The following is a 15,165-nucleotide window of genomic DNA, read 5'->3' as shown; positions in this document are numbered from 1 at the left end:
TAGGTGTCCCTATTCTGCAACATTGTACTCTCCGCCACTGAACTCTATTCCACTCTTATCTGCACCACTTCACTCTATGTCACTAAACTCTACTTTGCCCCACTCTACACCACTCCACTGCTCTCTACATTAATGCACTGTACCACAACTACACTCTACGCCATTCTACTCTGCACTACTGCACTCTACGCCACTGTACTCTACTCAGAAACAATGTACTCTATGACATGGCACTCTAAACCACTCTATTGCTCTCTGTGCTATTCCACTATTGGCCACTGCAATCTACCCTATGCCACTCTATTCTACATCGCTGAACTCTGTGCCACCGCACTCCACACCAATGCACTCTGCACTACTTTATGCGAAACCAATACACTCTATGCCACTGCACTCCATGCCAATCTACTCTGCAACATTGCATTGTATGCCACTATACTCTCTGCAACACTCTACTTTACACCACTGCACTCCACGCCACTCTACTCTACACCCTAAATCACTTTACTCTGCCACACACTACACCAATGCACTCCAAGCCACTCTACTCTACAACACTGCACTATACAACACGCTACTCTACAACACTGCAATATACATCACTGAACAATATGCCACTTTACTCTCACCACTCTACTGCCTGCCACTTGTCCACTCTACTCTACACCACTCTATGCAAGTCTACTCTATGCCAATGCACTTTACACCAATGAGCTCTAAGCCACTACACTTTACAACACTCTAATCACTGCACTGTATATCACTAAACTCTAGGCCACTTCATTCTACACCTCTCTACTCTGCTCTACAACACTCTACTCTATAACAGTGCACTCTACCCCACTCTGCTATGCACCATTGCACTCTTTGCCACTGCACTCTATACCACTCCAATCTAGGCCACGCCACTCTGATCTTCACCACTCCACTCTCCTCTGCAACATTTCACTCTATGTCAATGGACTCTACTCCCCTACTGAGCTCTACCTTACACCACTCCACTCTACGCCACTTCATTCTACCCTGAAACAAAACTACTCAATACCGCTGCACGCTCCCACTGCACTCTACATCACCTAATGCCACTCCACTCTACTCCACTGCACTCTACACCACTCTATTCTAAAACACTTCACTCTACGCCAATACACTCAACAGGTCTTTAGACCAAACAAAGGCACTCCACACCAGTGCACTGTATGCCAACTACGCTGCACCACTGCACTCTATGTGCCACTATACTCTATGCCACTGCACTCTAGGCCACTCTGTAGCATTGTGTTCTACAGCACACTTATCTACTCTCCACCACTGTAATCTATGCTACTGTTCTCTGCACCACTCTACTCTGCTCCCCTCTACTCTGGACCCCTGCACTCTACCACACTATGCATGTCTGCACTCTCCACCATTGCACACTATGCCACTGTACACTACTTCGCACTACTCAAATCTATGCCACTTTACTGCACTCTATGCCAATGCACTCTATACCACTCTACATTACTCCACTGTACTGTACCCAGCACCACTCCACTCAACCCTTCACCACTCCAATCTACCCTGCACCACTTCACTTTATGCCACCTCACTCTATTCTAAAACAATCTACTGTACCCCACTGCATGCAGCACCACTTCACTCTACGCTATTCCACTCTGTCACTCAATAAATGTCATTGCAATCTATACCAATGCACTCTACACCACTTTACTCAAAACCATTACACTCTACATCAATCTACTCTGCACCACTGTACTTTACGCCACTTCACTCTAGATCGCTCTACTCCACTCTATGACACTCCAGTCTACGATACTACACTCTACGAAACTCCACACTATGATGCTCTACTTTATTAAACTCTACTCCACTGTAAAACACTACTCCACTCTACACTGCTCTACACAACTCCCTCTTGTGTAGGCGAGACCTATTGGCTTTGCTAATGCTTATTTTTCAGCATCAACATGTTATTTTTATTTTTGCTGAAGCTGTTAATCATTGGCAACAAGAATTGACAGAGTCAAAAGGCCGACTAATGCCTTGTGTTTTTTCTGCAAGTATTCATTTGGTAACGATTAATAGCAACGTGGTGTCAAACGTACGTCATACCATGTACTCAATCTTTGCTGAAAAGATCAGAAGCGATTTTAAGAGTTCGATGCATTTTTCCCAAATCAAGAAACTACTGCACATTTAAAAAGGAAACTAAAAAGTGCTTACCACGCCTGCCGCGTCACAGCAATGACCACTGTTCTTAGTGCAACAGCAAAATGCCACACTTGACATATGAACAAACAATGACTAAAGGTGGAGTTCCAGGAGCCTCGGTAAAGTTTACAACAGTCTCTAAACCCACACACTAGTTTGGGGTGTTTGCTTTCATTGATATCTAACAGTACCCTGACGCCCTAAATCTAATGAGATGAAATGCACAATTTTCCATTAGGTATTGACTCGGGTGGATAATGGTTTCAACCGCCACACAGAATTCCGAGCTACCAGCCAACATTTCTGTTGTGGTCGTGGCGCCATCTAACGGGCATATGAAGGACAAGGTTAAATAATGTAATGGAAAATAACAGATGAAAAACGTATTTATTAAGTTTTAAGGTGTTGTGTAAGGTGGCAAATAGTCGCCTTGTGGCTTCTTCTCTGTGCCTAGGAGTCAGAGAATATTAAAAAAGTGAACAGGTCAGCTGATGTAAAAAATGATAAAATTAAGAGGCAGGGCCTCCTGTAGCATGCAAACCCAACTGCGTCTTCACTGCTTCTGCGCGACCTTTAACACCGACACCGTCGACCATTAGGACGTACCACCAGCCATCTCTGCTTCACGTAGCATGTCTTACAATGTTCTGGGATGGTTAACCTTTTTCCTCATCGACAAATGCCTCTTCCTGCAGAGGAATTCCCCAGGATTTCCCTCCCCGCTCCCAGTCACTTGTGGTGTCCCCAGGGCACCATAGTCTCTTTGCAAAGGCCACCTTATGCATGGAAAACGTGGGATCCTGCTCACCCAGCCAGCCAACCCCCTACAGAGTTTGTGCTCTTCAAAGGTGGCCTTCTATTCTTCATCCTCAAATCCAAACATGGATGTAGGAAATGGACATCCAAGGCTTCTCGCCAGGCCTCACCTTCCAGCAAAGTCTAACCTTTCATTCAGAGACCCTTCTTAAATCAAAACTGAGACCGCATGCTACCATCTGAGGGTCCTCTATAGACGTAATCCGTTTGTTGCCTCAGCAGCTTTTGGACCCTTGACATCCACAGAGGCAATGTCCTGCTCAGCAGCATACTGCACAATGCCCACACAGCACAGAAAGCATACTGCACAATGCCCACACAGCACATAAAGCATACTGCACAATGCCCACACAGCACATAAAGCATACTGCACAATGCCCACACAGCACAGAAAGCATACTGCACATTGCCCACACAGCACAGGAAGCATACTGCACAATGCCCACACAGCACAGAAAGCATACTGCAGAATGCCCACACAACACAGAAAGCATACTGCAGAATGCCCACACAACACAGAAAGCATACTGCAGAATGCCCACACATCACAGAAAGCATACTGCACAATGCCCACACATCACAGAAAGCATACTGCACAATGCCCACACAGCACAGAAAGCATACTGCACAATGCCCACACAGCACAGGAAGCATACTGCACAATACCCACACAGCACAGAAAGCATACTGCACAATGCCCACACAGCACAGGAAGCATACTGCACAATGCCCACACAGCACATGAAGCATACTGCACAATACCCACACAGCACATGAAGCATACTGCACAATGCCCACACAGCACAGGAAGCATACTGCACAATGCCCACACAGCACAGAAAGCATACTGCACAATGCCCACACAGCACAGGAAGCATACTGCACAATGCCCACACAGCACATGAAGCATACTGCACAATACCCACACAGCACATGAAGCATACTGCACAATGCCCACACAGCACAGGAAGCATACTGCACAATGCCCACACAGCACAGAAAGCATACTGCACAATGCCCACACAGCACAGAAAGCATACTGCACAATGCCTACACAGCACAGAAAGCATACTGCACAATGCCCACACAGTACAGAAAGCATACTGCACAATGCCCACACAGCACAGGAAGCATACTGCACAATGCCCACACAGCACAGAAAGCATACTGCACAATGCCCACACAGCACAGGAAGCATACTGCACAATGCCCACACAGCACAGAAAGCATACTGCACAATGCCCACACATAATAGAAAGCATACTGCACAATGCCCACACATCACAGAAAGCATACTGCACAATGCCCACACAGCACAGAAAGCATACTGCAGAATGCCCACACATCACAGAAAGCATACTGCACAATGCCCACACATCACAGAAAGCATACTGCACAATGCCCACACAGCACAGAAAGCATACTGCACAATGCCCACACAGCACAGAAAGCATACTGCACAATGCCCACACAGCACAGGAAGCATACTGCAGAATGCCCACACAGCACATGAAGCATACTGCACAATGCCCACACAGCACAGGAAGCATACTGCACAATGCCCACACAGCACAGAAAGCATACTGCCCACACATCACAGAAAGCATACTGCACAATGCCCACACAGCACAGAAAGCATACTGCACAATGCCCACACAGCACAGAAAGCATACTGCACAATGCCCACACAGCACAGGAAGCATACTGCACAATGCCCACACAGCACAGAAAGCATACTGCACAATGCCCACACAGTACAGAAAGCTGTAGCTGACTGCTTCATCAAAAACCTTTAGAAATGCAACCACATCACCTACAGCCAAGGAGAGCTCCAAGCTTGCAGCAAAGTATAATCCTTCTGTGTGATGCCTGCAGTTTTCAAATTGAAACTAAATATTTACGTTGCAGATAATCTCTCCATCACCACGAGTGATTGAATTATAGTTAAGTGAAGAAGGAAGAGAAAAGGGAACCAGTAGCGTAGCAAGGTTACCATAAGCCTTGTGCAAACAAGGAAATGGCCCCTTTGACTGCTGTTGGCATAGTAAAATACAGCAATTATTAGGGTTCAGTGGGCCTCTCGGGGCTCTTGGCCCCAGTGCCACTGCACCTGCTGCACCAATGGTAAGTATGCCCCCGAAGGGAACCAGACTTCTGGGGCTATGATTTGAGATTCTAGAACACGCGCTCCTGTGCAGACTGCATACCTCTCTACAATTCAGGAAGGAGCTCAAAGCTAATGTTTGCCCTTGTTAAAACCACTCACTGATCCACTTTTCACAAGCCTACCATCACCAACCTGTTAATCCTCTCTCCCCAATAGATGTCTACATTTCTTATTATGTGGCCTCACATAAACGTCCCGACAAGCAATCGGTGACCATATGTGCCTGGCACAGCAGTGACCAGCTTCCTATTCTCTGAGGATTTTTTATCAGTGCTTCCAAATCACTGCCAAAATTCTTAGCACCAGGAGAGAGTAGCTTCAAAAGGACTGCCTTCTGAGCCATGTCAGCCTTCCAAGAGTGCATCCAGACGTTGCGAAGGGCCGCAATGGCAGCGCTCGAAGCAGCCGCTGCAGCACACAGATTGTGAAACGATGTGTCTGAAAGAAAACATACCTGCTGCACCTTTGATGCCAGGAGGGCTGAGAAATCTGCACCCTCCTGAACCTCTCTGCCAAAGAATGGAAGTTATTAAGGAGGGACTGAACGGCATAGGTGGAGTAGGCATTAGCACGGATCACAAACTTTGAAGCCACATAGGCCTGTTTCTTTGCCATTTCCACCTTTTTGTCCACTGCGTCAGATGGTAATGTAACCACAGCACTCCGGGCGACAATCTAGCAATAATGCTGTACATTTTTACATAGCCTGGGAACTCCTTCCCAAACCTATCCCTAGGGTAACGTTTAAAAAGAAAGCGAGGAAAAGATTGCTTCTGAACTTCCTTCCATTCATTAGTAAGCACACAATGAATGGCAGCGTGCAAGGGCGAAGATTCCGGGTCTGCATGCTGATATTGCAAAAAAAATCATTATCATCAACTGATTGAGCAGAAGATGTAAATCCCTAATTATCACACACATGCTGCATGATTTCAACCAAATCTGCACCCTGTACTAAACGGCCTTTGAGATCCTCACCATCACCCTCCAAAGAAGGATCCAACCAGGAGACTTTAGCAGGAGGAGCCCCTTCTTGGGCCTGAAACGAAGCCTCCACAGCTGCAGCAATAACACCCTGGAGATCTGGGGCTACTGTGACCACCGAAGATGGCCAGCCACTGAGAGAATGTCCTCCACATCGCTCATCTTAGGGCCATAACCAGGTCTGCAGACCTGAATGCAGCGAGGCAGCATCGGTTTCAGCAACCAGTCCGGCACAGGAAACCATATCCTGATGAAGACAGCTGGTTGCATAGGCGACGCTGCTCTCCCGCAACGTGCTTCCCCTCCACCAAGGACAGGCAAAAGCGCAAGGATGCGCTCACTAAAAAGATCCCGGGCACCATGATGAAAACAGACAGACGCCATGCGACTGCCGCTTTCTGCTGTACAACGTTGTGGATCAAGTAAGGAGTGCCCGCACCATTGTTCACATCCACAAAGAAAGGGAATAAACAAAAAAAACATTCGGGAGACTGTCTAAGGCTTCCCTGCAAGCCCCAGATGCACCCATGATCATGCATGCCCAGCATACGCCCAATGATCTAAAAGTACATAACAAGGACTATAAAGCAGGTCTCAATGAAAAATAAGGGAAGCACATAAAAAGAAAAAAACATATCTCATATCTGCAGACAAAATGTCAATTGATCAGCTGCAGAAAAAGAAACAGGAAGTCCTTGACAGGATGTGGAGTATTTGTGCTCCATTTGATAGGGGCCAAGTCAAGTTTGGTGATCATTATCTGCATGGTAAAGAGATTAAATCATACCAAAGGACTGTGAGAGGAAGACGGATGAGGAGGTAACAGTCTGATCTGACTAAGACCCACACGCAATGAACAGGGCCTACTATACCGTTCTCAGAGAACACTTCATTCAGCTGACCCTCAGGGTCATGTAATGCTTTCCACCAAGGCAACAATTTTCAAATATGGCAGGCCTTGGGAAACTCATTTGGTTTTTGAACAACATTTAACACTTGTCTTTAATTCAGGCAATCTGTGCTTAAAATGGGAAGGGTAACACCAGCATTGACCCTCATTAGACTTTGTAGTGTGAGTTAGTTTGTGCACATACCTAAATCCAGGCAACGCACATACCAATCCCTTAGTGGCAATCACCTGAATTGATTAAGATATTCAGTTACCCACATCAAACAGTACTCAACATATACACAAAACACCGACATGACTGATACTTCTCAGTCAGAAAACATATAGCGACAGAGTCCTCGAAAACAAGGCATGAAAGTAGCTTAAACCAACAGCAGTGCAAAGCCATACTAATAGCAAAACAGTGTTACATAAACATCTGTTAACAAAACAAAACAAGACAGAGTCTCCGAGAACGAAGAATTTCCGTTCCTACTCAGTGGCGGCTTCTCCGCTAAGGTAGAGCAGCGTCGCCCCACTGCTCACTGAGCAATTCAAAATGGAAAAATAAAATGATGACTCAATGTTATTATCATTTTATTTAACCGTACTGGCTCAGTTGGTTGGGTGGTGGAGTGGGGCTGGGCTGTCTAGAGTTGGGGGAGGAGTGGTAGGCACTTCCTAAGTGCTCATGACATATTGGCCAGCCGTCTCGGGCCGGCCAAACAGTCATGCGCACTTTGCATGTTCTCCACCAGGATGCATTACAGCCTGGTAAAGAACATGCACAGCCTCCCAGCTCCTTTCTGAGTGCTGACCCACGGCCCTCAGGCCAATCACAACACTCCTGTATGGCAGCGTTGTGATTGGTCAGGGGAGGCTGTGCGATTCCTGGTGCCCAGGAGACGAGAAGAGGACAGAGGAGGCTGTAGCCAGTCGGCCAGCCGGCCCCTTCCATGTAAGCATTTTTTTATTTTCTTCCCCGTCGAACCCACGTTTGGTAGCAGCCACAACTGTCCCTACGTGTGAGAGGCTGCTTTTACCTCCTGAACTTAGGGTCAGGCCTCTTTGAGTAAGGCTTGCTTATTAACAGAGTCCTCAATCAAGGAACCTCCCCATGTATACTCACAGGCTGCACTTGAGCTAAGGTAGGTTGTGAACTCTGGGCCACGTAATATCGCACTTGTGGAATTTAGAAATCACCTTTCCTATACATAGGCCACATAGGTGGTTGCCCATGGCATCACCAACACAGCCACGGTCCGTGCAGGAAATAGCGGGGAGGCCGGGTAAGTGGGATTTCGAGGGACCATGCCAAAGGAAAATTAATTATGTATTTAATTTTCCCTCTGCATCATACCTCGAAATCCGCCCTTGCCTGGCCCCACCGCCTCACCGCTGTTACCAGCATGGACCGCGGCTGCACCAACATGTATCCCTGGAGTGTTTTCAGTAAGCCAGGAGCAGCACACATAACAAACATGGAGGGCAGGTGTCTAAAATGTACATCACCAAAGATGCCAGAATACCTTATTTTGATGGAGGCTTTCACTTAAACAACAGACCAACTGTACAAATAATAAGGGATCTTCCATTCTTCTGTTACTGTTCTCAATTAATGTTACAACAATATCATAACATGCAGATTGTACATGTGAACACAAATACACGCAATTTGAGTGCATGTCATCTTTTAAAATAACATCATATTTATTTATAAATATTGTGTGTGATCGGTTTAAACAAACAATGTCAAGAAGTAACTCTTATAACCAGTAGGAAAATACCTTTTAAGTCACTTAACTAAGTTATCACATTCATTACTCATTATACACTAAAGTGTTGTCATTAAAAATACTAATATATCGGATTACAGTTTGCATTTTATTTAATTAAGTGCATCTTTCTCAAATAGTCACTTCCTTTTCCAGCACTGATGCAAGTATTCACATACAACTGCACTCCAGTGCCATTGCCTCTCAAGGAAATAGAGTGTGTGATGATTCAGATGAGTTCCTCCTGAACAGACTACAAATCATCCATCCCCTTAGGACTGAGTCCAGGTCTGATCAAAGCTGAATTTCACATGTAATAATGTATGAGCATGATGCCAGGTATTATGTTTATATTACTGCTTGGCTAGGTTGCTGATGACTAGACCAAGTGGTATATATCTGTTGTTACCTTAGTGCACAGAGAATGCAGCCTGAGTACACTAAACGGAATGTAAACATTTAGTTAACCCAATAAAGGGCGGATTCATGCCTGAACAAGATGGCTCCATTGCAGGTCAACTTTCAAGCAATCCCTCTATGGTGACCAAAGGAAATACCTGTGAGTCTGTGTCACATGCAATCCCGGCCCATGTAACAAACATAATTGTTTCGAATCCCATAATGTTATTCTTCTATTAAAGCACTATACGTCTGGTTAATGATTAAAAAAGGCCTAACCAAGGATCAAATCTTACGCAGGTAGTTGAGGGCGAATGGAACAATGCTCAAACAAACGTTGTAATCATTAGCACCTGAGTCAAGCTACAGTGCCTAAGGTTATCAACATCTTTTAAAAAGTAATAGTTAACCATAAACCAAAAATTAAATAATTCATATTCAAAATTAATCTATCTATCTATCTATCTATCTATCTATCTATCTATCTATCTATCTATCTATCTTTCTACATAAAGATATATATATATAAAATGTATATTTATGTATGAATTACACTAGTGACAATAGCTTCTGTGTAGTTAGTGTCAGGTGCGGGATACTACATTTATAATAGATAGATAGATAGATAGATAGATAGATAGATAGATAGATAGATAGATAGATAGATAGATAACCCACTATTATTACCTAAAGTAAGCAGTGATGTTGCCTATATGGTCACATTGCATAATGCAGTATTACTAATTAGAAAAGGGTAGCACTATCTATGGTGTTCACCCCTGTAGTCAGTAGATGATGACAATTTCTTCACAGGACTTCCATTGCTGTTTGCAGGAGATGACAATCTATTCACAGTACAACAGTATTACCCATTGCAGTTAGTAACTGAAGGCAATGTATTCACAGTATAAATGGTGTTACCGAGTGTGGTTAGCAGATCACTGTAACTTTACACACTAGGTACAGCTTTTTCAAACATAGATTGCAGCTAATATCAATGCATGCCACAGGACAGACAAGCACTATGAACCTTAGTCGTCAGATGATGGTACTTCGTGCATTTGGTTCTCTTCCTCAAATGTGTGTTCCGCCCATATGTAATGGAAATGAATAGCCAATGACGGAGTCACGTACAAATAATTCAAAGTACCCTGTGAAATGCACCACACATTCTGGAAGACCAGGCCACTCAATCTTTACTTTAAAACAAACCTCTAGCCAACAAAGCAAGAGCTTCACTCTGACTTCTCAGCAAAAGTGTGCATGTCTCTTATCATAGAGGGCAAACTGGGGAATCAAGGAGCTAGAGCCTGGAACACTCTGTCACAACTGAGAAATGACACCATTGTTGCGCCTTTCAAGAAGAGGATGAAAACAACCTTTATCAAGGATCACTTTGCTTGGTATTTGTCCTATGTCCTGTGTGTCCTATGAGTTCACTTGTCTTATTTGTTTTCCATGTTGTAAGAGGATGAAGGGGAATAGTCTGTTTTAGTAAATTTATGCAAAGTAATGCTTCTCAGGGCAGATAGCACTTGGGCTGGCTCCAATCTGGAGCACACATGACACATGCACAACATGTGAGATCTTGGACCTGACTGTCATTTAGCCTTCATGTGTCGGTAATCAGAGACACAAATGGAAAGTCCCGGCCTAAAAACATCCTCACCTGAACTATAGAAACTGTGGTCCTATTCCTCACACTTACTATCTACCAAACCTAAAGTTTTCAGGAAAAACAAGTAGTCAGCAGCCCCTTCCCAACAAGGCCCTCATTGAATTTCTAAAAGGACCCCTGTCTCCATTCTTTCTCTCTCTAGTTTCAAGTCTCCAGCCACAACCCACAGGAATGCAGGTAATACACTTCCACTGTCTGGGTAGGCTGCCCCTACCTCTATCCTGTGCCATGCCTAAACAGGGGCGTTCATAATGCAGCACACTATTTTCTAATTGATACTGTGAACCAAACTTTAAGGGTGAGCATCACAAAACATCCACTCCAGCATTTGCAGAACCTCCTTTTCGGTGTTGTATTATTTACCCTGTCCATAATCTCATGTTGATATGATCATGAGGTTACTACTTCCCTTGGGCACGGCCTAAAGCTCACAATATGTCCCTATACATGTGGCCAGCCATTACCTTACACATCGAACCTCTGAACAGGTGGCTAGCCACAGCCTAACAGCTGAGAAACTGTTCACCTAATTACAGTGCCTATCAAAATTACCTAATATAGCACAATACAAAAATGCAAATAATGTTGCTTCTCTACATAGTTTTGTATACTATCTCAAAAAAGCATCCACAATATTCCTACAAAACTGCATGAAAAAATGTCATTGAATAAACACTTAAGATTGCTGACTCTCCTTATTCTTTGAATGACTTTCTCCTCATTTTCCATCCTCTGCACACCTTCCCTCCATGGGCAAAGCTGACTCTAAGTCACATGCGCGTTCGCCTTAATCCCTATTATTGTATTTCTGCATATTGCCCACACCTCATATCAAAGATTACAACCTCTCATTTACAAGTAATACCCCTGCAACTTACCAATACCTAATATTCCACAGCTCATCTATTAGTACCACCAACCATTTGCATGAATTCACATTCCCCCTCCCACTAAAGATCACAGGTAACTCCCGATCCACCACATAGAAACTGGTGTAAATGCTTGGAATGGTCTTCCTTATGAGCACAAACTAATCACAGAAAAAAACACTAACCTTGGGTTCTGGAGCAGCATGCTTCTACACACCATCACGATAGTAAATATAAATGCAATTACAGTACAGTACAATACATAACCCACCTGGCCGACACTAATACCATAACACTCAGGGAGGGTGCAGTTGATTGTAGTTCATAAAAACTACATAAAGATTTCCTTAAACTGCTTCACATTCTCACACTCACATAAGACAAAACTGCTATGGGTCATGTCCCTCATCCAGTACTGTAACAGTGCCCAGCAATAAACCACCCATCACCAAATGAACAGACGTGGAGGTCACAGCAAACTACGTACTGTGATCACTTGATATCTGACAAGGACAATCAGATAAGGAATGACATTACCAAAGTTCATCTAAGCAGAGCTGCCCATCATGTCTTCCTCCAGCCAGTGTCTGCTCAGGGCCCTAAACTTTGAACAAAATATTTAGAATGGACATCCCAGTGAATTAGAAGGCTAAATAGGCTATGAACATAAGGAATGCCATAAAGAGACCTGCAGAGTTGCTGAAAGTTTACAGAAATCCATAAACTGCGCGCATCTCTCTCACACCACTTCATCCTTCATACTGCGAAGCGCTGCATTCCATGAGAGCATAACCGCACCGGTTGTCATCATGCACAACACGGAACCACTTTGTACATAGGAGCAAAACAAAGACAACACACTTCTAACCACACACCCTAAAAAGTGTGCCATGCTATCCATGCAGGCAAGCGCATAAGCGCCCTACTTAGGGATAGTAAGAACTAAATAAATGTTGGAATACAATACAACCTTACCCTGCCTATCTCTGCACTTGTTGCCATCGTGCAAGCACTCACAAGGGCTTTGCAGCACCAGGTAAGACACATGAGTAAAGAAAGAACAGTCACAGATCTGAGTGCACTTACACAAAGCTGGCCTGGTGCTGTTCTGGACACTACTGTCACAGGGGTCGCTATACATGGCCACGGTGACGTTGGAACAGCAAACTGACATTATTGGAGAGTTCTGCAGTAATTTCTAAAAAGGGGACAGGTGCAGCGAAATGGTTCCCTGGATTTGGCCTATGTGTATCAAAATCTAGACGCGGGCACATCCTTAAACTTCAGGAGTACTTCATACTTGAATAAAACATTTACATTTTGAAAGCCACGTGAAATATACGTAGCATGCTTTTCGTTTTAGCATTCATGAAAGATGGTTGCATGTGTCATGAAGAACTGTAAAATACTTTTATAATTCCATGCAGCCATTTGATTTTTGAGTCACTGGGAACTGCACCAATAATTACCTCTATTAAGAAAAATCAGATTCGAAGAATAGGGGAGTAATGAAAGACTTTCACTTGCTAAATGGGTTTCCTGAGATGTGTGCAGTTTAGTGTGACGCACCCCATAATCAGCGGATAACGTGCTGCATACAGAGACACTACATACAATGATCGGGCGTCTTACCTGATAATAGTAATCCCCGTACTCCGGCTCATATGGGTCGGGTCCGGCATTTTCAACACCTAGAACTTCTTTTATCAGCTCTTCGCAACCTGAGAGAGGTGAAAGAGATATCGTAGCTTTATTTAACCATCTTGTACTGGAACATTCTTTTAGCTTTTAAAGCTGATATGCGCCTTCCCAGCTACTCCAACGACTGACTACACCACAACACAATGTTAATTCAATCTACCCACTTCTGAGATGATGGGGTGAAGCAAAAATCATTCTAGGCATTTGTATCAAGTTTATTCAGATCACTGGATGTTCCGCTACACGGACATAATGACAAAGCAAAATGTACATTGCATTCTTATAGGTGTTCACTAGGTGGCAACATTCCCCCGTCTATCGTTTTCAGTCATGGTACACAAGGTGGAAGAAGGAAAAGTAACTCCATCCTCTATCATAAAGCAACCAACGTGGCACTTGGCCCGTCAGTGCCCGCGCACAACAAAAAAATAGCGTCAGAGTGAACCGAACCCTAGCTCCTAAACGCTACCAATCTTAAATCCCATCTATAAATGCATAGATCTCTGTAACGCCCACAAGCAGCAGAAGTACATTCTAATTGCTGTGGATTTCCATATCACTTAACATTTAGCTCCAGTCATGTGTTTTTTCTCTAATGGGAACTAGTTCCAACAGTCCTTTTTTTAATTTCTTGATTGATTTTGTCCAATATGTGGACTACATGCCTCGGGGGTGGAGGGCAGATCTTTAACAAACATTGACAAAGGCAGTAGCGCTGTCCTTCCTATACTCAAATGCTATGCTTGGAGCCAGGTTTTGTAAGGCTGTCTATTTGAAAAGGGCACTTTGAGTTATGGTTAGTCTCAGCAGTAATGAGGATAGAGTCTGAACTGCATGCTACCTGACTAAGCAGGGGAAATACGTCGTAGTAGTACGTGCATGACGCTACCACCTCTTTTCCAGGGGCTGTTATACTTTTAATGGGGGACCTACCGCAATACTGTGCAAGGCTACCACTCTTTAAGTTGGGCAGATTTCTGAGTGTCTGCAAATCACCCGAAGTTTAACCCTGAGAACACAGAGCACCTCTTCTTGAAAGGTTCTCGCAACCACAGAATACACGAGGAGCGGCTGAACTAATGAATGGCGCATTCTACCAAGCACTGGTCAGAAAGAAATTGTCCTGTTCCACCTAACCCCACCCTGACTGCCCTTTCCAGATCATAATGGATGCAAGGACGGGGACTTGGGAATTTAAACACAGACAGGGAGGAGTAAGTGACAGGCAGCTGTTAAGGTCAGAGAGAAGTCAACATCAAAACGAATCCACTCTCAGTGCAGGTGTCAGAGGCCATCTTGTTTCAGCTGCAGGTCAGGTGTCAGGATCCCCAATCAAGTTACACTTTTGGAGTAAATTTACGCTCGGATTTTGTGAATAGCCAAAAGTAGTAAACTTATGCAAAAGTGTAAGTTACTTTGGTGAATCAGGCCCAGTGCGTCGCCGTCCAGCCTTTGCAGGTCTTATTGGTGTGTGACATTCTTGTCACAGAAACCTAAGAATTTGTAGTGAAGGTAGCGATTTAGATGCATACATTGCTATGTTAGCATAAGCACGTTAGCTTTTAGAAAGCCATCTTGCCACTTTTGCTGCTTTTGCACACAACACTGCTGAGACATGTTATTATTTGAGAACTGTTTGCTTGCCTTTTCTTCACATGAGAACTGTCTGTTGT

At 44.2% G+C, this 15,165-nt stretch overlaps 1 protein-coding gene across 1 annotated transcript in view; it reads right to left on the bottom strand.

Annotated features, from left to right (window-relative positions):
• Positions 1-15,165, bottom strand: part of RAB11FIP4 (RAB11 family interacting protein 4) — a 1,159,525-nt gene that overhangs the window by 544,810 nt on the left and 599,550 nt on the right. Inside the window, exon 3 of the mRNA XM_085617187.1 lies at positions 13,424-13,512. Within this exon, the coding sequence (XP_085473313.1) occupies positions 13,424-13,512 (89 nt within the window). The remainder of the gene's footprint in view (positions 1-13,423; positions 13,513-15,165) is intronic.

The sequence above is a fragment of the Triturus cristatus genome, chromosome 7, assembly GCF_964204655.1.
Source record: "Triturus cristatus chromosome 7, aTriCri1.1, whole genome shotgun sequence".
Classification (NCBI taxonomy): Eukaryota; Metazoa; Chordata; class Amphibia; order Caudata; family Salamandridae; genus Triturus; species Triturus cristatus.
Note: the sequence above shows the minus strand (reverse complement) of the source record. Positions and strands in the feature narration are given on the sequence as shown.